The sequence below is a fragment of the Dromiciops gliroides genome, chromosome 3 (assembly GCF_019393635.1).
Source record: "Dromiciops gliroides isolate mDroGli1 chromosome 3, mDroGli1.pri, whole genome shotgun sequence".
Taxonomy (NCBI): domain Eukaryota; kingdom Metazoa; phylum Chordata; class Mammalia; order Microbiotheria; family Microbiotheriidae; genus Dromiciops; species Dromiciops gliroides.
In genome coordinates this window covers 541718907-541739429 of record NC_057863.1, presented here as the reverse complement: position 1 = coordinate 541739429, position 20523 = coordinate 541718907, and the positions used below count along the sequence as shown (strand labels likewise).

Genomic DNA, 20523 nt, shown 5'->3' with positions numbered 1-20523 from the left:
GCCTTGGGTGTGGACTTTGGACACTCACAAAGAGGCATGAAGTCACTTCCCCTCTTTGATCCTCTTTTTACCACCTCTGAAGCATGATCTCTCAGAAGTCTTCCAATTTTAAGTCTTTTGGGATTCCCAATGGAAGAATAAACAGCGTCGTGATAGAAGCAAGAGAACAGGGTATTGAAGGTGAGGATGGGTAAAGATATGGGAAAAGGGCTTCCCAGGTGACTCCTCGGTAGCATTTTTGTCAGGGCCAAGGTAGAAAGGACTAGACAAGTAGCTTAGGTAAAGATACAAACACAGGAAGGAACGAACCCTGCACTGGAGGACTGGGTTGAGATTGGATTGGCTGAAACAGAGACTTCCTGTCCGTGAGGAATTAGAGATGAAGTTGGTGAATGGGGGAAGGGAGGAGCCCAAGGAAGAAGTTAGCCTTAAGACTTTTGTCACTTACCTCCCAAGACTCCCTGACAGCTCTTGAATAACAATTCAATTGAATTCATCAAACATTTACCTAGAAGGCTCTGTGCTAAGCATACAAGGACAAAACTAAGAAATAATCCCTGCCCTCAAGAATCTTATATTCTACTGAGGGGATATGACACATACATTGATAAGTAAATACAAAGTTATTTGAGGAAGTAGAGGATACTAACAACTCAAGGGGGAAAGGAGGATGGATGTCCTTAAGAGCAAAGAATCAATTCTCTATTGTCTTTTCAATAAATGGCACCCTACACTCTAGCCAGACTGGACTACTATATACCATTTCCCAAATCCAACCCAGGATCTTCTGCCTCCCTGCCTTTGCTCACACCATTCCCTCTTTCCAGGGAATTCTATTTCAATCTAAGTCTGCCTACTGAAAACCTACCCAACCTTCCAAAATAATTTCCTTCATGAAGCCTTTGATCGCCTTCCTTGGAAATGATGCTTCTCTCCTCTGAACCCAAATAATACTTTGTACCTCTCTTATTTAATTATCACGTTTTATTTTTATTCTGTTTATTTGAGAATATGCATTATTTCAACCACTAAACAATAAGCTCCCTTAGGGCAAGGATCGTGTTTTATTTATCTTTAGCACCTGGAAAACGTCTTGCACATAGTAGGCATTCAGGAAATATTGAGTGAATGAATGAATGGCACACCCCTTGGCATGATGCTGAGGGGTTTGTGATGAAATTTCTATCAGCCATGAATTCAGCATCTTGGACTCAGACTTAGAACCATAAAATGTTAATGCTCAAAGAGGCCTGAGAGACCTTGGAGCCCAAACCATTTTACAGATAAGAAAGTCATGGCTCACAAAGTTTGGGCCAAGCAAACATTCCAAGGTCACACAGCAAATTAGTAGCAGAAGCCAGATCTCCTGACTCCCGACACAGTCAGGTTGCCTTAGGATCTTAGAGGAGGCCCCTGAAGGCATAGGTGCTGAAGAACATAGGTTAACTTGAATGTAGTTAGGAGTATTGGAAGAGATAGATAATGGATGTAAAGTACTTTGAAAACCTTAAAATTCAATAAAAATGCTAATTAGTGGTGGAAGTAATAGTGGTGGTGGTAGTAGTAGTAATGGTGGTAGTAGTGGTATTCATAGTGGTGGTGGTGGTGGTGGTATTCATTGTGGAAGTGGTTGTTGTTGTTGGTGGTGGTGGTAGTAGTGGTGGTGGTGGTAGTATTAGTAGTAATAGTAGTAGTAGTAGTAGTAGTAGTAGTAGTAGTAGTAGTAGTAGTAGTAGTAGTAGTAGTAAAGGTGGTAGTTGTAACACTGGTAGTAGGCGTAACACATAGTCTATTGATGACTTCATTCCCAGGCCTTCTACTTCACTCTTGCTAAATGAACCCAAGCAATATTTATAGAGCAATATATAGGGGTATGCTGGTAAATATTTAACTACCAGGCTAGGGGTGGGGGGAGGGGAGGGGAATGTATAGATATATACTTTTAAATTCAATCTTTATTTTGTATACATTCTTAGGTCTAGACAAGCAACAAAACAATAAATCAAACCCTAATTTGTAGCAATCTCCAATTTCTAAAATGTAAATGATCATATTGAAAATTTAACAGTGAAAAGCTGAGCTGTCTCCAGTATATCCCTGCATGGAAAGTTGAATCCTAGAGGAGGTGAACTTCCATTGTAAACTGACCAAAATCTAGAAGGACTTTTCTCTAAGAAGTTTTCTGCTTCAGCAAGTGTGCACGAACCCACTGTGTAGCAGAATCTGTGATGGAACAAGCCATTTTAAAATTTTAATCCTACCACATAGATGTCCCTGGCATTAAGTAACTCCAAAAAGAATGCCAGACACACTAAAGTATTATTCAGGTTTTTAAAGGATTCTTTGCTTTAGAATAGAAGGTGCTGAAGAAACATAGATGCTACAGCTAGTTAGAATCTGAGAAATCATCCAGTACGGGGAATTATTTTTTTGTTTGTTTTTGTGGGGGCAATGAGGGTTAAGTGACTTGCCCAGGGTCACACAGTTAGTAAGTGTCAAATGTCTGAGGCTGGATTTGAATTCAGGTCCTCCTAAATCCAGGGCTGGTGCTTTATCCACTGCACCATCTAGCTGCCCCCCCCCTGCCACCCAGGACGGGGAATTCTTAACCTTATTCATGTTATAGAACCCTATGTCCATCCCTTTGACCATTTGGTGGAGCCTATGGGACCCCTTCTCAGACTAATGTTCTGAAAAATATAAAATAAAATGCATAGGATTACAAAGGAGACTATGCTGAAATACAATCCCCAAAAGTGTGCAGACCCCCAGATTAAGAACCCCTGATTCTGGTTTAACCCTCTTCTTTTACAGATAAGAAAATAGAAGCCCAGAGAAGTAAAAAAGGGTTGTCCAAGGTGATACAGGGAATCCATGTCAGAGCCAGGATTTGAACCCAGGTCCTATCATCCCAAGTCTGCTCTTTATATTTCAAGGCTTCCTTTGAAAGCTTCTCCAATGCTTTAAAAAAAAGGATTCCATTTTCAAAAATTCTATTTCAGCCTACTTTGCAGTAGCATAAACAGAAGCCCACTTGCTTTTATAACCTCCCGCAGACTGATTTCTTTTAACCTACAGGTCATGGCTGTGACAACTAGCTGTTAACATGGCCTTGTAAATAAACTCTGGAGATTTGCTAGCCAGGACTCTCCCAAAAGGCACTGGAATAAAAGAAAAGGCATTTTGCTGTCATCGTAACTCGTCATGCTGAGCAGTAAACAACATAAATATGATGGGGACATTGAGTGAGTTTGAAGGAACCCCCTACAGTCTTCCAAAATAGGCCTTTCTAAAGTTTCCCTACATCTCCACCCTCCAATTCTGGTACTCTCCCTGCATGCCCCTTCTCTCCGTCATTCATTAGAGAAGCGGAAAAAAGAATAAGACCCTGGAGTCAGCACTGCCGGATTTTTAATCCTGGCTCCAGCATTGACTCTCTGTCATTTGACCTGTCATCTTCAGTTTTCTTATCTGTAAAATGGGACTAGGAACACAGTGCATCCCCCAAGTCTTAGGGTCATTTAGAGCTAATAAAGCTTTAATAGGCAACTTTGCTTCTCACTACCTACCTCACAGGGTGTTTTGTAAACCTTAAAGCTTGTAAGAATGGGTACTTCCATTACAACAATCTAATCTGACGATTTCCCACACTGCTAACTACTGAGATGCTAAATCCTTCCCCCCCCCCCCCCCCGCCCGCCTCCCCCAAACCACTCCTGGCTGCTTTAGGGCAGGGCCAAGAGATTTTATCCTAAAACCTTCCTCGGTGGTTTCTTTGGTCCAGTTTCTTGCCTGCAAGGCCCTCGTGTGTGGTCTTGAACAGAGAGGTTCCTATCAATTACCTCCCCGTGGCTCTGCTGGGCCCCGGGGATTCTCCCAACCCCAGCTGTTTGACCTTTTAGAAAAAAGCAAGAAGAGATGTTGTCAGGTCACTCAGCTCCTCCGCTCAGTCTCCCACAGCTGTCATCTCTTGATTTCCCCCCAATCTCCTTCATTTCCCTGGAGGCCAGGGTTGGAGGCAAGGAGCTGCGACGTCAGAATAATGATAAAGGGAAAGTACAAACTAGAATGTAGACAGCGACAGGGTTCTCTGCTTTCCAATTCAGACAGTGCCACTCATTCTGAGTTTTATGCCCTTCCCCTTCTCTGCTCCCAGTTTACCTGAATTCTCTCCTCTCTCACATTACTCCCATCTCTCTGTGTGACCTTGGACAAGTCACACTCCCTGGACTGAAGCCATTTCCCCTTCTGTAAAATGAGGGTCATGTGAGGACTGCTCTATCCCATTCCTTCCATTTCTAAGACTCTATGTTCTCCTCAGATGCTAGGGACCTTGACAAACTGGAGCCCATCCAGAGGACAGCAGAGGCCTCCGAACCCTGTTACACAAAGCAAAGTCGATTTCGGGTTATGTGATTTAAGATTCATGTGACCTTGAGAAAGTCATTTTACTTTCCTGAGCTTCAGTATTCTCTTCTATAAAATGGGGACAGTGATAGCTGTCACACCCTCTGTACAGAGTGGTTCTGAGGCTGAAATGACATGATTTATATAAAGTGCTTTGCAGACTTTAAAACAAAACCTAACAACAATTTGTCAGGGATGGTGTGGACAGGATTCCCACACCCCCCTGAACAAAGTTCCTTCATAGGTCCCAGTATCTTCTGAGCACATTCCTCCCTGGCTGTGACTGATGCAAGAGCAGAGAGAAGACAGTGGGAACACAAATGTCTTAGAGAGTGAGAGGTCTCTTGGCAACTGATTATTATGGACTGGGGCCCCAGCTTTGTATGAGCTCCTGACATCCCTTGGGCCCGCCCTCACCAAGGATGTACTCGTGTTTATCATCACTCTCTTAGAGGTTAGAGCTCTAGCAGCTGTCACTCCTGACTACCTACCCCCTCAACCCCCCCGCAGCTGATCAAGAAGGCATCAAGAAGGTAAACAGAGGGGCAGAGAGGGCAGAAATGAACCTTGAGATTAAATGATTAAGAGCAATTAAAAGGATGCGGGCAGCTCTGATAATGAGACTTGATTGCACTGTCACATCTCTTCTCCCATTCATGCTTTCTGTGAGAGGCAGCTGTTATTCTCCCCATATTATAGGAGGACAAGATGAGACACAAGATGAGGCCCAGCTCACACACACAGTGGCCTAGGTCTCAGGGCCTGGAATGGGAATGTGGCTCCCATGCCTAGCAAGGCAAGGATCCTCTTTGGGACAGCAGGAAACCTGCAGGAGGCTCCCATCCAGGATCCCACATGGTGTTTGTGTTTGTTTGTTTGTGAAGGAGGAAGAAAAGGATAAAGATGGCGGCTGTGGTGGGTGCCTGTATCCCTGCACTCCCCTCAGTCCTGCTGGGCCCTCATCAGACCCCTCCATCTCTCTGAGCTCTGCTTCCCTCCCATACTGTAGGAGAGACTGCCTTGTCTCTCTCTCCCTTCTCCCCAGCAGGGCCTATCAATGGCTTCTCATCAAACATGCAGAACTAATGTTGCACAAGTTCCCCCCCAGAGGAGATTAACATAATACCCCTGATTTCTCCTTCCCCTCCATCATACCGCGCATCTCCCTGACTCTCCACGCCTTTGTTTCAGGAGGAGCAATAGACTGTGTCTGAATATGTTACTGCAATTAACATGCACAGAAAGGGGGGGGGAGGGAGAAAACGAGAACAGTGAAGGATGTGAAACATCAGATACAGCAGCTGCTTTTGTTGCTATAGAAACAACATCTCCCCCCAACCGTCACATACCCTCCTCCCCCCACCCCACCAACCACCCCCCACTGAAAATTCCATTCTGGCCAATAGGTTCTTCTCCTTGATTTGCTAGAGCTAGGGGATCATGAGGTCCTCGCCTGTCAGAGCCGTGGGCACCTGTGGGCTGCTTTATGATTGTCTTCTGTGTTCTCTCTTGGGTGCCTGGACATTCTCCCCAGTCCCCACCCCTCTTGGTGGCTCTGATTGGCACCACCACCCTCCAACTGTTCTGCATTCTGCTCCTGGTTACATAATAAATTATTCGGGTGCTTCTGCAATGACTTTGGGATGTCACAGGAGGGGGACAAAACAGCACAGGCAGATTTGGGCTAGTGAAGACCCAGCCTCTCTCCACTCCCCCCTCCCCTGCCTCCTTGAGTCTGTCAGCATTAGGTCTCTCCCCCCCCACCTACCCCCCACCATTTCCCCTCCTTCCCTGTTCCTTTCCTCCCTCCACCCATACCAAAGAGTTTTGTGGTTCGGTGCCTGTTTTGGGGGGCTGGGGGAAATGGTCTAATGATAACTGGATGCTGGAACCAGCCAGGTGCCAGTCCAAAAGAACCCCTCTCCTACTAGAAGCATTTCGGCTGGTTCCCTTCGCTGAGAACCTCTCTTACTTCTCTCCAGGGTTAACATGTATTGGAGCAGCTTCGTCATAATAATAGCATTTATTTAGCACATTAAAGGTTAGCTAAGCGTTTTTTATATGCTATCTCATCTTATCCTCACAACAACCCGGAGAGGTAGGTGCTATTATTATCCTCATTTTATAGATGAAGAAACTAAGGAAGGGAGAGGTTAAATGACTTGCCTAGGATAACACAGCTAATAAGTGCTGCCTAAAAGTGGAAGGACCTTCCTAGGGGTGGGGGTGAGGCGGTGCTCCCCCTCTTCCACCTCCTAACCCACCAATTGGAGGCCTTTGCTCATGTGTTGAGAAATATTGTAGAGGGGATTCTTCTTTACATGGGATCAGTAAATCAACAAGTGCGTATTTGTGCCTGTTTTGTTCCAGGTACCGTATTCTGAATAGGTTTGGATAAAGAGGGCCTGAGTTCTAATCCTTACTCTGCTACTCACTGTTGATTTGGTATTGGAAGTACAGGTGAGAGGAAGGAAAGGATGCTAGAAGGGAGGGAAAGGGAAAAGGGAGAGGCTGAGACCTTCCATGGGAGCTGTAAAAAGTATTTGAAAAGCTATCATATGGAAGAGGGGTCAGAGCTATTCCATTTGACACCAAAGGACAGAACCAGGAGCAATGGGTAGGAACAGCCAGAAATCAGCTTTATGCTCGATCTTAGGAATGACTTCCTAATAATTCGAGCTGCACAAAAGTGGAGAGAATACATTCCCCAGGATTGGACGTCTTCAAGCAATGACAGTCTGACCCCTTGTTGAGTCATGAGCTGGACTCGGTGATTATGGGCATCCTGTCCAATTTAGAAATTCCTTATTTTGTGACACACCCTCCCCCTTTTGTTGTAAGGTATTGGGAAGGGTCCTGGATTTGGAGCCAGAAGTCCTGAATTCAAATCTCTGCTCTGCTACTTAGTACCTGCATGACTTTGGATTCATTTAAATGAGAAAGCTGGGCTACAGGAGCTCTGATTCCCCTCCTAGTTTGGGGGGGGGGGTTGTTTGTTTTTTGCAGGGCAATGAGGGTTAAGTGACTTGCCAAGGGTCACACTGCTAGTAAGTGTCAAGTGTCTGAGCCTGAATTTGAACTCAGATCCTCCTAAATCCAGGGCCAGTGCTTTATTCACTGCACCACCTAGCAGCCCCCCCCCACCCCCCGCCCAGTTCTAAGCCCTATCATCCCATCATCCTTTCCTCTCCACTTTCTGAAGGAAAGCTTCCTTGTTTGTCAAGTAGAAAAGCTGATTTTTTTAGTCAAATAAATTTGGTCAAGTCACACAACCTCTACAAACCTCAATTTGCTCATCTGTAAAATGAGCATAATGACCCTTGCCCAGACAACTCTAGGAACTTATGAGGATCAAATGAATTAATAAATGTGAAAGCACACTGTAATATAGAAAGTGAGATACAGCTGTTAGGAACTGTTTTTAAGAGTGGGGAGTAGAGGGACCCTAGGAGCTCTGCAGTAATGCTGGGCTCTGAGGAAGGAGAGGGTAGAAGGATGAACACCACCCCTAAATCAGAAAGTTAAGACTATTCCCAGAAAGTAATGGGAAATAAGCCTTTACCTTTGACAGTTACTCAGGAGGCATCAAAAAGGAGAGGAAAGGAAGTAATCTGCTCTCCCCCAAAACTCCGCAACTGAACTTTATTATATATTTAAAAGGAATAGCAAGTTGTACATAATAGATTGGCAGCCTCGTGTGCAATCATCTTTTTATTATACTAAGGTATGGAAATGCTTGTTTTATTCCATAAATTAAAAATAAAATAAATAAATGTGGAAAAATCGAATAAAAAAGAACTGAAGGGACTTGTCCAGACAGAACACCATCCAAGAGAGATAGCATATCATAGTGGTTAGAAAGCTAGACTTAGAATAAGGAATAATAATAAGCTGGGTTCAAAACCTAAGTCATCTGGATGACACTGGACAAGCCTTTTAATCTCTTTAAGACTCAGTTTCCTCATCTGTAAAATGAGAATATTGCATTCAATGACTCTAAAAGGCCCTTCCAGTTCTAACTATAGTTCTGTGATTGTACAGTGAAAAGGGGGCTTACTGGCGATGAATGCTGAAGGTTCAAAGAGCATACTGAGGTGAATGAGGAGTAGTTAGGGGAAGACCATGGAAATAGGGAACTTGAGGGAATCTTCTTCCCTGCTGGCCTCCCAAAATAAAATTATCTTCACAAGATCATCTAACCCCATCTTCTGTGTGTGTATGTATACATATATAGCTATACATACACATATATGTGTGTGTATAAATATAAGCACATATGGATAGATGAGAAAGAGAGGGAGATAAAGCACCGGCCCTGGATTCAGGAGGACCTGAGTTCAAATTTGGCCTCAGAGACTTGACACTAACTAGCTGTGTGACTCCAGGTCTGGAGTCAAGAAGATCTGAGTTCAAATCTAGCCACAGACATTCCTATATAACTCTGGGCAAGTCATTTAACCTCTATCTACCTCAGTTTCCTCATCTGTAAAGTGGTGAAAATAATAGCACCTACCTTGTAGGATTGATGTGAGAATCAAATAAGATATTATTTGTAAAATACTTATCTTAGTGCCCAACACATAAGAGGCACTTGATAAGTGCTTGTTTCCTTCTTCTATCCTTCCTTCCTAAATATTTTAGAGATTTTTTTTAGTTTTTTATTTGTTTGTTTTTTATTTTATTTTTATTTAGTATTTTATCTTTTCCCAATTACATGTAAAAACAAGTTAATTCGGGGGCATCTAGGTGGTGCAGTGAATAAAGCACCAACCTTGGATTCAGGAGGACCTGAGTTCAAATCCGGCCTCAGACACTTGACACTTACTAGCTGTGTGACCCTGGGCAAGTCACTTAACCCCCGTTGCTCCACCAAAAAAACAAAACAAAACCGAAAACCAAGTTAATTCTAAAATTTTGAGTCCCAAATTCTCTCTCTTCCTCCCTCCCCACCCCCCATCATTGAGAAGGCAAGCAATTCAATATAGGTTATACATGTGAAGTCATGCAAAATATTTCCATGTCAGTCATGTTGTAAAAAAAAGACACACACACAAAAAATAAAAAAATAAAAAAGTATACTCCAATCTGTATTCAGACACCATCAGTTCTTTCTCTGGGGATGGATAGCATTTTTGATCATAATCCCTTCAAAGTTGTCTTGGATCATTGTATTGCTGATAACAGCTGTCCTTCACAGCTGATCATATTATAATATTCCTGTTACTTTGTACACAGTACATTTCTCTTTGCATCAGCTCATGTAAGTCTTTCCATGTTTTTCTGAAAACATCCTGCTCTTCATTTCTTATAGCACAATAGTATTCCATCATAATCACATACCACAATTTGTTCAGCCATTCCCCAGTTCATGGGCATCCCCTCAATTTCCAATTCTTTGCCACCAGAAAACAGGTGCCATGAATATTTTTATATCTGTGGGGTTTCTTCCTTTTTGCCTTTTATCTCTTTTTTGATACAAACCTAGTAATGGTATTGCTAGGTCAAAGGGTATGCATGGTTTTATAACCCTTTGGGCATAGTACCAAATTGCTCTAAAGAATGGTTGGGGGCAGTTAGGTGGCACAGTGGATGGAGCACTGGCCCTGGAGTCAGGAGGACCTTAGTTCAAATCACTTGACACTTACTAGCTATGTGATTCTGAGCAAGTCACTTAACCCTGATTGCCTCAAACATCCAGGGTCATCTCCAGTGTTCCTGATGTATACCTTGCCATTGGACCCAGATGACTCTGGAATAGAGAGTGAGCCTGGTGACTTTGTACAGCCCTCCCTCACTTAAATCCAATTCATGGCAAGTCATGACATCACCTTCCAATGTCAAGTTACTCTTCAAGAAGGAAAGACAAACAACAACAGAATTGTTGAATCAGTTCACAATTCCACCAACAGTGCATTAATGTCTCATTTTTCCCACACCCCCTCCAACATTTGTCAATTTTCTTTTCTGTCCTATTAGCTAATCTAATGGGTATAATGTAGTACCCCAGAATTGTTTTAATTTGCATTTCTCCAGTTAATAGTGATTTAGAGAATTTTTTCACATGGCTATAGATAGCTTTGATTACTTCATCTGAAAACTTCATATCTTTTAATAATTTTCAATTGGGGCATGGCTTTTATTAAATTTGACTCGTTTCTCTATATATTTGAGAAATGATGCCTTCATCAGAGAAACTTGCTTCAGAATTTTTTTAGTTATGATTGCTAACTGCATTTCTCCCATCCAATTTTTCCTCCCACCCTGTTTATTCTGTTATCTCTCTCCCTTAACCCTGTCCCTTCTCAAAAGTGCTTTGCTTCTAACTACGCCCTCCCTCAATCTTCTCTCCTTTCTATCACATACACCCCCCCTTCTCTTATGCCCTTCCCTTCCTACTTTCCTGCAGGGTAAGATTGATTTCTATACCCAATTGAGTGTGTATATTCTTCCCTCTCTGAGCCAATTCTGATGAGAGTAAGGTTCACTCACTCCCTGTCACCTCCCCTATCTTCCCCTACACTGTAAAAGCTTTTTCTTGCCTCTTTTGTGTGAGATAATTTACCCTATTCTATCTCTCCCTTTCCTTTTCTCTCAGTGCATTCCTCTTTTACCCTTTAATTTTATTTTTTATTTTTATTTTTTTTGCAGGAATGAGGGTTAAGTGATTTGTCCAGAGTCACACAGCTAGTAAGTGTCAAGTGTCTGAGGCCATATTTGAACTCAGGTCTTCCTGAATCCAGGGCTGGTGCTTTATCCACTGAGCCACCTAGCTTCCCCCAATTTTATTTTTTAGATACCATCCCTTCATATTCCACTCACACCTATGCCCCCTGTCTATATATACTTCTTCTAACTGTCCTAATAAACTGAGATCCCCAGATGTGGCCATTGTTACTGCTGACTCAGTGGCTGGTTTGCTGGGGTAGGTCTGTGCTGCCTGTGCTCCACTCTCACCCAGGTGCAGCAGACTTTTCCTGCTGACCTTCTAAGTTGCCTTTGGCTGGAAAATTATTTCACTCCATTCTTTTGTGGGTTCTGCTGCTCCAGGAATTGTTTTATGGAATTATTTGGAGATGATGAGAGGGAGTTGGGGGCGGGAGGGACATCAGGCAAATTGCCACCTTTTCTCCATCTTGATAGCACCTCCTTCCTAAATATTTTAGTTGAGATTGATTGTTTGAACCCAAGGGGAAGATTTTGCTTTTTTGTTTAATTTCATCTGATTAGAGTCAGGATAATGATCTAGCCCAGGGGTGAGTGACCTACAGGCAGAGAATCAAATTCTCCCCAATTGTTTTTAATGTGTGTCCCCCCCACCTAAGTTAGACGTTTTTTTCACATTTTTAATACAATAACGTTTTATTTTAAAATGTAGAAACCATTATTAGCTCCCCAGGGATTGTAACAAACAAACAAACAAAAACAGGCCTGCTTGGGCCATAGCTTTCTGATATCTACTCCAGCCTTTAGGGATCATTTTGGATCTTGACTCTGTCCTACAACATTTTAGATCTCCCTCCCAGTTTTATGGCCACTGCAAAGTTGATAAGCTTGCTTTTTATGCTTTTATCCAAGCCATTGAAAAAATGTTAAAAACAAACAGGGTCAAGGACAGATTCATGGGGGACTCCACCAGTCAAAGTTGATATTGAACTATTGATGAGTACCTTCTTAGGAGAGACTGGCCACAGAAATCAATAAGATAATAGATTTAGAAAAGGAAAGAATCCCAGAGACCATTGAATCTAAACCCCTAATTTTATGAAGAAAGTAGCAGAGGGAGGGAGAGATTAAGTGACCTGTCCAGGGTTACAGAGATAGTAAATGGCGGGATTTAAATTTACATCTTCCCTGACTCCATCACCAAAATTCTATCCAGTATGCCACCTAATTGCCAACAGACAGTATAGGTCTGTGGCCTTGAACTTACCCATGTTACCCATTACTGGGTAGGCTTGAATCACCAACCTGGTGATTAACACCTGAACATGCAGACCAGTTATGCCACAGAGATGGATTATAGGAAAGAGCAGATCCTATTTCCATAAGACCTGAGGCCTTAGAGATAATCTAGTTCATCATCCTCATTTTACAGGTGAGGAAACTGAGGCATCAAGAGGTTAGGTAATTTGTCCCAAAGCAAAGGTCTGACCATGCATCATCTCAAGAGGCTGGGGGTTGGTGGAGACTCCCTCTTGGCTTTAGAATAAAATACTCAGGGGCAGCTAGGTGGCGCAGTGGATAAAGCACCGGCCCTGGATTCAGTAGTACCTGAGTTCAAATGTGACCTCAGACACTTGATACTTACTAGCTGTGTGACCCTGGGCAAGTCACTTAACCCTCATTGCCCTACCAAAAAAACAAAACCCAGAAAGAATAAAATACTCAGAGTCGAGCTGCTGTAAATATTTTTGTACAAATAGGTCTTTTTCTCTTTTGGGAGATGGAATACACTTCTTACTTACTACTACCTCTTAGAATATATAACTTTTTCCAAGAGTTACCACAAGTATTATGTCCTATATGAAGCCCACCCCCATTATTTTGTATTGGCTTTGTGTCTTTCCATGTAAACATTGTTTCTACTTAATAGACGTTCATTGAGGTCAGAGACAATTTTTGGTTTTTTTCTTTGCATACCCAATGCCTAGAACAGTGTCTGGCATGTAACAAGAACTTAATAGTGTTTCTTGAATGGGTAGTTCAATGGATGCGTGGTTGGGTAGATGGCTGGTTGGGTGGGTGGATGGGTGGGTGGACGGATGGATGAATGGATGGATGGATGAATAGATGGATGGATGGATGAATGTTTGACTATAATTCTTGGTGTCCGTGTGCATGAATTAAGTTTTCATTCACCTGGGACATTCTCCCCTATAACAAATTCACTCCTATACTGCTATTCAGTGGGTGACCCCTTCTCAAAGTGGCAGCCCGGGCCATGCCTCTAGTCACTGATGCCTGGCCAGTCGAGTAATAAGCTATTTCTCTCCTGTTTGTGTCTCCAGAAAATAGGTTTTTTATTACTTTCCATGGTGGGCTATACATCTCAGATGTGCAGAAGGAGGATGCCCTGTCTACATACCGCTGCATCACCAAACACAAGTACAGTGGTGAGACCCGCCAAAGTAACGGGGCCCGACTCTCTGTGTCAGGTAGGCAAATGGATCCTCATAAGGCCACGGTGGGGACAGGGATGTGTCAAGGCCAAGAGTGGGGAATAAAAAAAGAGAACTTCCATTGCACAGTCCAGGAGTCACTGTCAACACCATAGATAAAGGTACCCATCACAGGGCTCTGAATGGGAAGTGGAAGAATTGGAATACAGAGATTCAATCCCAAAGGCACTTTCAGTCTTGGAAAGATGGCATATAAGCATGAAATTTCAAGATACTCACCAAACAATGTATTTGTAGGTTGAGAGTCATGACATATAATCTAGTCCTAATAAAATCCGTACCCCTAAAAGAAGAACCCCTTGAGAGGAGAGAGAAAAAGAGAGAGAACAGGATGGGAAAGGAGAGACAGGGAGAGAGAGAGAGAGAGAGAGAGAGAGAGAGAGAGAGAGAGAGAGAGAGAGAGAGAGAGAGAAGAGGAGAGGAGAGGAGAGGAGAGGAGAGGAGAGGAGAGGAGAGGAGAGGAGAGGAGAGGAGAGGAGAGGAGAGGAGAGGAGAGGAGAGGAGAGGAGAGGAGAGGAGAGGAGAGGAGAGGAGAGGAGAGGAGAGGAGAGGAGAGGGGAGGAAGGGAGGAGAGGGGAGGAAAGGAGAGGAGAAGAGAAGGGAGGGGAGAAAGGGAGAGAAGGAGAGAGAATATATGTGTAAATATATGTATATATATACATATATATGTGTATATGCACACACACACACACACAATGAAGACTTCCATCTGAGTCCTACTGGGATGCCTCATCATGGAACTGACACTGCCTTATTCAAAGTTATGCTAAGGAATGAAAAACTCGGTCAGCTCCTAACATGAGATAATAGAGTATCATGTACAATGTGACACAGATTTAGAATGTAGAGTGAGGAGAACTGGGTTCAAATCCCAGGTCTGCTGATCACTAGCTTTACGACTATTAATGAAGTCATTTTGGTTTTCCAAACCTCAGTTTCCTCATTTGTAAGATAGGTGAAATGTTGACACCACCTACCATTCCAACTCTTGTATCTACCTACCTGTTGTGAGGAAGTGATATATAAATAATAAGTCATTACATAAATGAGTCATCATTTCATTACTATTACCAAGTTAAGAGTACAGTGCAATCTTTCCGCTCAGAACCAAACTAGCTAAATTCAAACAGGCTCTTTACTAGAATGGTGACTCCTGGTTGTTGAAATTTTTGGCCATATCAAATCATGAAGTAATTCCTATGAAAGGTTGTGGAAGGGTTGCAATTTGTACTAGTGAAGTGAATATCCCTATAGGTGAAATCATAAATCTTTTGAAGCATTAAAACATAATGTTCTAAGTGTAACTATACAAGATTACCACATAAAAGTGTTTGCTGTGATTTTTTTTTTACATTTCTTTCCAACCAAATGAATAGATTTGTCATCTTCATCTTAACCATTTCCCTTGTTCTTCAGAACTGGTATAAGCGATGTAAAAGCCACATTTTGTGGGGATGGATGAGAACAGTAATAATAATAATAATAATAATAATAATAATAATAAGCATTTATATGGATCATTAAAATCGGCAAGTTATACAAACATTATCTCATTTCAGTAGCAAATTTTTCTACCAATGAATGTATTGACCATAGTCAAGTCATTTAATCTCTGAATGTTTCAGGCAATTGTCTAGGTAGCAGAGTGTATAGAGCATTGAACCAGGAGTCAGGAAGACCTAAGTCACTTAAAAACATCTTTCAGCCTCAGTTCTCTTCATCTGAAAAATGGGGATGATGATAATAATTAATAAATGACAACAACAACAGTACCTACCTCCCAGGGTTTTGTGAGGATAAAATGAGATAATATTTGTAAAACACTTTGCCAAACTTAAAGTGTTATATAGGTACTAGCAATGAGGAGGAGAAGGAGGAGGAGGAGGAAAAGGTTGCAACTTACATTGGTAGAAGGAATTTCCTCATTCCAGAGTTCTGTAGTTCTGTATTATGAAATCCCTAAATTTATGTTACATACGTTCCTTTAGGGACAAGGGAGTAAAGCCCCAAATATAGTCAGGAAAGATAATTTCAAAAAAGACTTCCCAGGGGGCAGCTAGGTGGTACAGTAGATAAAGTACTGGCCCTGGACTCAGGAGGGCCTCAGTTCAAATCTGACCTCAGACACTTGACACTTACTAGCTGTGTGACCCTGGACAAGTCACTTAACCCTCATTGCCCCACAAAAGAAAAAAAAGGCTTCCCAGAAGAATGGGTATTAAGGGGAGATTTTGAAGGAGAAGGCCTCAGTTTCTTCCCATCCTAACTTCCTGCAGCAATGTCTTCCCTAAAAAAACTTTTTTTTAATTAAAAAAAAAAAAGAAATGTCTTCCCTTTCAGAGAACTTCGATACATTCCTCACTTTGATAAAAGATCCCCAGGAGAAATGCTGATTTTCATTCATTTACTTCATTCCACAAGCATTAATTCTGTGCTTACTATAGAAGGCACTGGCTTAGATGCTGGAGAAAGAAAGCTAAAAATGAAAACATCAACTGCCCTTAAGAAACTTACAAACTACCAGATAGAAAACCATTTGAGAAACCTTTCTGTGTTTTTTACTAAGCCACAGTTGAAAATATTGTTTTGTGTGTTTCCTGGTGCCTCTTGGATCAGGATCCCCTGGAGAATACAACCTGACAGAAGACAAAGAGCCAGGAGACCGGCCTTTTTGTTCTGGCCCTGCCTGGGCTATGTTGGCTGTGTAACCTAGTCCTAACTCTCCCTATCTGTACGGCTAGAGGGTGGACTAGAAAACCTCTATGGTCCTATTTAAGGGTGACGGGCTAAGTAGCGTACTGGAACTGGAGTCAGGAAGAGCTGAATTTGGATCCCACCCCAGACGCATTAGCAGTGTGACTCAGTAGACAAGTCACTTAGTCTCTCTCTGCTTCCCAACTGAAAAATGGGGCTGATAAAAGTGCCTACTCAGGATTGTTGAGAATGGGATGATATTTACAAAGTGCTTAGCGCAGTGCCTGACATATATAGCCGGTGTCTAATAAATGCTTATTTCTTTCCTCAGCCTCAGTTTTCCATAGCTTTAAAATGAGGTTAATAATAGTACCTATCTCACAGGATTGCTGTGAGGATGGGCTGGGATAGTATGTATGAAGTGCTTTGCAAACCTCAGTACTTAGTTATACGAGGGACCCTCCATTTGAATCAACTTGTCAGAAGCATGACTTCCTGAGCTTGTGTCTAATTTGCAGAGTCAGTTCAGACACACAATGGGTGAAGAAGCTGTGAGGGCCCGGCAGCAAAGTGCTACCAATGCCAAAAGAGCACGGGTAGCAGCAAGGGAATTGCGGCTTGATGTCGAGAGGAGAGAAGCTAACACGCTCCCAGGCTGCCTCGAGAGAGGCCCAAGATGAGGGATGTGACCATCCAGCCCTCGGCAGACCACCTCTGGCCGCCACCATGTTCAGGAAGGATGCTGACAAGCAAAAGTGTGTCTGGAGGAGGGGAAGGAGAAAGACAAAACCATGAGAGCTTTGAACAGAAGGAATCAGAAGAAAAAATTTCAGCGTTGGGGGGAGAAGGGAATGATGGTTGCCTTCATGTCTCCAAAGGACTGTGGAGTTGAAGGACATTTGATTTGCCTGCTTAGCCTCAGAGGGCAGAATGAGGAGCAATGGGAGGAAGTAGCAGCAGGCTGATTTAGGCTTCATTTGAGGGGAAATTCCCTAATAATTAGAATTTTTCAATAGTGAAAAGGGCTGTCTTCGAAGGTAGTGAGCTCCCTATCCCTGAAGTTCTTCAAGCAGAGGTTGAATGAATATTTGTTGAGATTAGTATAGAGGAAATTCTCCATTCAAGTATGGGTTGTACCTCTGAGTTCCCTTGTGATGTTTAGTTCTGTGACAAGCTCCCCTTACCACAAGTATCTTCCTTGGGTGTATGGTCCTATTTTTAAATGTTACCTGAGAGGTTTACTACAAAATTGTAAATGATGCTTAATAGTATTTTGCATCATATTTGCATGCCACTCATGTAACATAGAAGAAAGCCTTCCAGGTCCCCTTGAGTCAGGTGTGGTAAACCCCACTAAGATAAACCCCTTGGAGGGATTCTTCCTTGGGACACCTGGACTTTTTACACCTTGGTGTTGGAAGAGGTTGCCTGGGGACTTTGTACCAGGGAATATTTTTCTCCTGCCCCTTCATTACTGTGTGGAGTGGGGGTGAAGGGCTATTATTAATAATAATAGCATTTAAATAGTTTTTAAGGCTTGCAAAGCACTTTACAAATGTTATCTCCTTTGGTTATCATGACAATCCTTTCAAGTAGCTACCATTTTTCTCCTCTTTTTACAGATGAAGAAACTAAGGCTGTTAAATGACTTGCCCAGTCAATTGCACAGATAATAAGTATCCAAGGCAGTATTTAACTCAGGTCTTCCTGGCTCCATGCCCAGTCTTCTATCTGCTGTATCACCTCTCTGGACTCTTAAGGGAACTAACAATTTGGGATGAGAGATGAGAAGGGATTATGTGGGACTCTGGTTTAACATATTGTGACAGGCTGATTTCTAAATTTTCTCTCTTGGTAAGGATGCAACTGTTACTAGAGCGGAGTCAGCCCACCCACCAGAGTGAGTGCCCACTGCCTGCCCAAATTCCCTCCCTCCCACCTATCTGTGAACCAAGCCACCTTCGTCTTCCAATGACTTTTTTTGCAGGGAAATGAGGGTTAAGTGACTTGCCCAGGGTCACACAGCTAGTAAGTGTCAAGTGTCTGAGGTAGGATTTGAACTCAGGTCCTCCTGAATCCAGGGCTGGTGCTTTATCTACTGCAGCACCTAGCTGCCCCCTTCCAATGACTCTTCTTCAGACTTAGCCATCCAAGGCTGCTATGGTTTGGGCTACAAGGTAGTTTTGTTGATGTCTTCTGAGGTACTAATCCTTTGTTTGTGGAGGCCCAGGTAGCATGGATGCACCTGCTAAAAGTGGGAATGGGGCAGCATACTTTCCTTCCTGGGCAACGACAAATTGGATGGAAGAAGTAGCAGTGGCGTGAGCCCTCAGAGACCCCAGAAATCCTGCCTCATGAGCAGGTAAAAAGAAGAAACGTCAAAAGAAGCAAGGAAAAAAGTATCTGTCAGATCTAGGAATGAGGAAAGAATTCATGACAGAAAGAGAGAGAGAGGGTTACAGAGAATAAAATGGAAAATTTTTATTATATAATATTAAAAAGTTTTGTGCAAATAAAACCAATATAGCTAAAATTAGAATAGAAGCAGGCAAATGGAGAAAATCTTTGCCACAAGTTTCTCAGATAATTCTAAGATATTTAGGGAATGGATTTAAATTTGTAAGAATAAGAACAATTCCCCAATTGATAAATGGCTAATGAATATAAACAGGCAGTTTTTTAAAGGAAGAAATCCAAGCTATCAATATCCATATGAAGAAAAAAGCTCCAAATTGCTAATAATTATATAATTACAAATGTAAAATTCCGAGATTCTATCTCACACCCATCAAATGGGCAAATTTGGCAAAAAGATAAATGACAAGTGTTGGAAGGGCTATGGGAAAAACAGGTATCTTATGAATGCCCTGTTGGTTGAGCTGGGAAGCGATCCAGCCGTTTTGGAAAGAAGTTTGGAACTATGCCCCCAAAGCTATTAAACTGCACATACCCTTTGACCCAGTGATACCCCTATTAGGTCTGTACTGAGAAGCTGTAGCACACGTAATGGCCACAATTTGGTAAGGCATCCTTCTAGGCTAAACCAGCTTTACCCCTGTCAGTGAGTTAGGAGGATGCCTACCCCAAGCATAGAAAAATTTCTCCTGGAAGAATGGACGGATGAGAACAATTTGTTCCAACAGCCATGAAGGTGGTTGTAGCAGGCACTGTGGAGCACTTAGAGCTTGGTCAGACATTGAAGGCACCAAGTTCATCTAGTGCATCCCAGGCCATCTCCTGTCTTCGTGACTTTTGTCCTCCCACTGGACTTCAGTGACACTGGAAGAGAGAATGGGACTGATGATTGGTGTAACTCTGCCTCACTTAAATCTGATTTACATTCAAATCAAGACATCATTCATTTGGGATGTCATTGGTCTTCTTTGAAAACAAAGGACAAACAACAACAACCCCCAAAGAGATACAAGAAAGAAGAAAAGGGCCCATATGTACAAAAATATTTATAGCAGCTCTGTTTGTGGTAGCAAAAATTGGGAACTGAGGAGGTACCCATCAATTGGGGAATGGCTGAACAAGTTATGGTATATTAATGTGATGGAATACTATTGCATTGTTGGAACAAATTGTTCTCATCTGTCCATTCTTCCAGGAGAAATTTTGAAATGTTGAAGGGAATGACTCCGCTCTAGTAACAGTTGCATCCTTACCAAGAGAGAAAACTTAGAAATCAGCCTGTCACAATATGTTAAACCAGAGTCCCACTTAATCCCTTCTCATCTCTCATCCCAAATTGTTAGTTCCCTTAAGAGTCCAGAGAGGTGATACAGCAGATAGAAGACTGGGCATGGAGCCAGGAAGACCTGAGTTAAATACTGCCTTGGATACTTATTATCTGTGAAGGAACTGATAAAAAGTAAACCGAGGGGGCAGCTAGGTAGCACAGTGGATAAAGCACCGGCCCTGGATTCAGGAGTACCTGAGTTCAAATCCGGCCTCAGACACTTGACACTTACTAGCTGTGTGACCCTGGGCAAGTCACTTAGCCCCCATTGCCCCACCAAAAAAAAAAAGAACTTAAAAAAAAAAAGTAAACTGAGAAGAACCAAGAGAACAATTTTCATACAGTAACAATTTTTTAAAGACAACCAAGTTTGAAAGTTTTCAGACCTCTCATCAACACAATGACCAACCATGATTCCAGAGGACTCTTAATAAAACAAGCCACCAACTCCAAATAGAAACATGATAGAGGGCATATTGAGACTTTTAAAAAAGACCTGGC

General features: G+C 42.4%; 1 protein-coding gene across 1 annotated transcript in view; it reads left to right on the top strand.

The window, feature by feature from the left end:
* The window catches only part of DSCAML1 (DS cell adhesion molecule like 1), a 529481-nt gene that overhangs the window by 367135 nt on the left and 141823 nt on the right, over positions 1-20523 (top strand). The window contains 1 exon segment of the mRNA XM_043998101.1: positions 13416-13562. Within this exon segment, the coding sequence (XP_043854036.1) occupies positions 13416-13562 (147 nt within the window).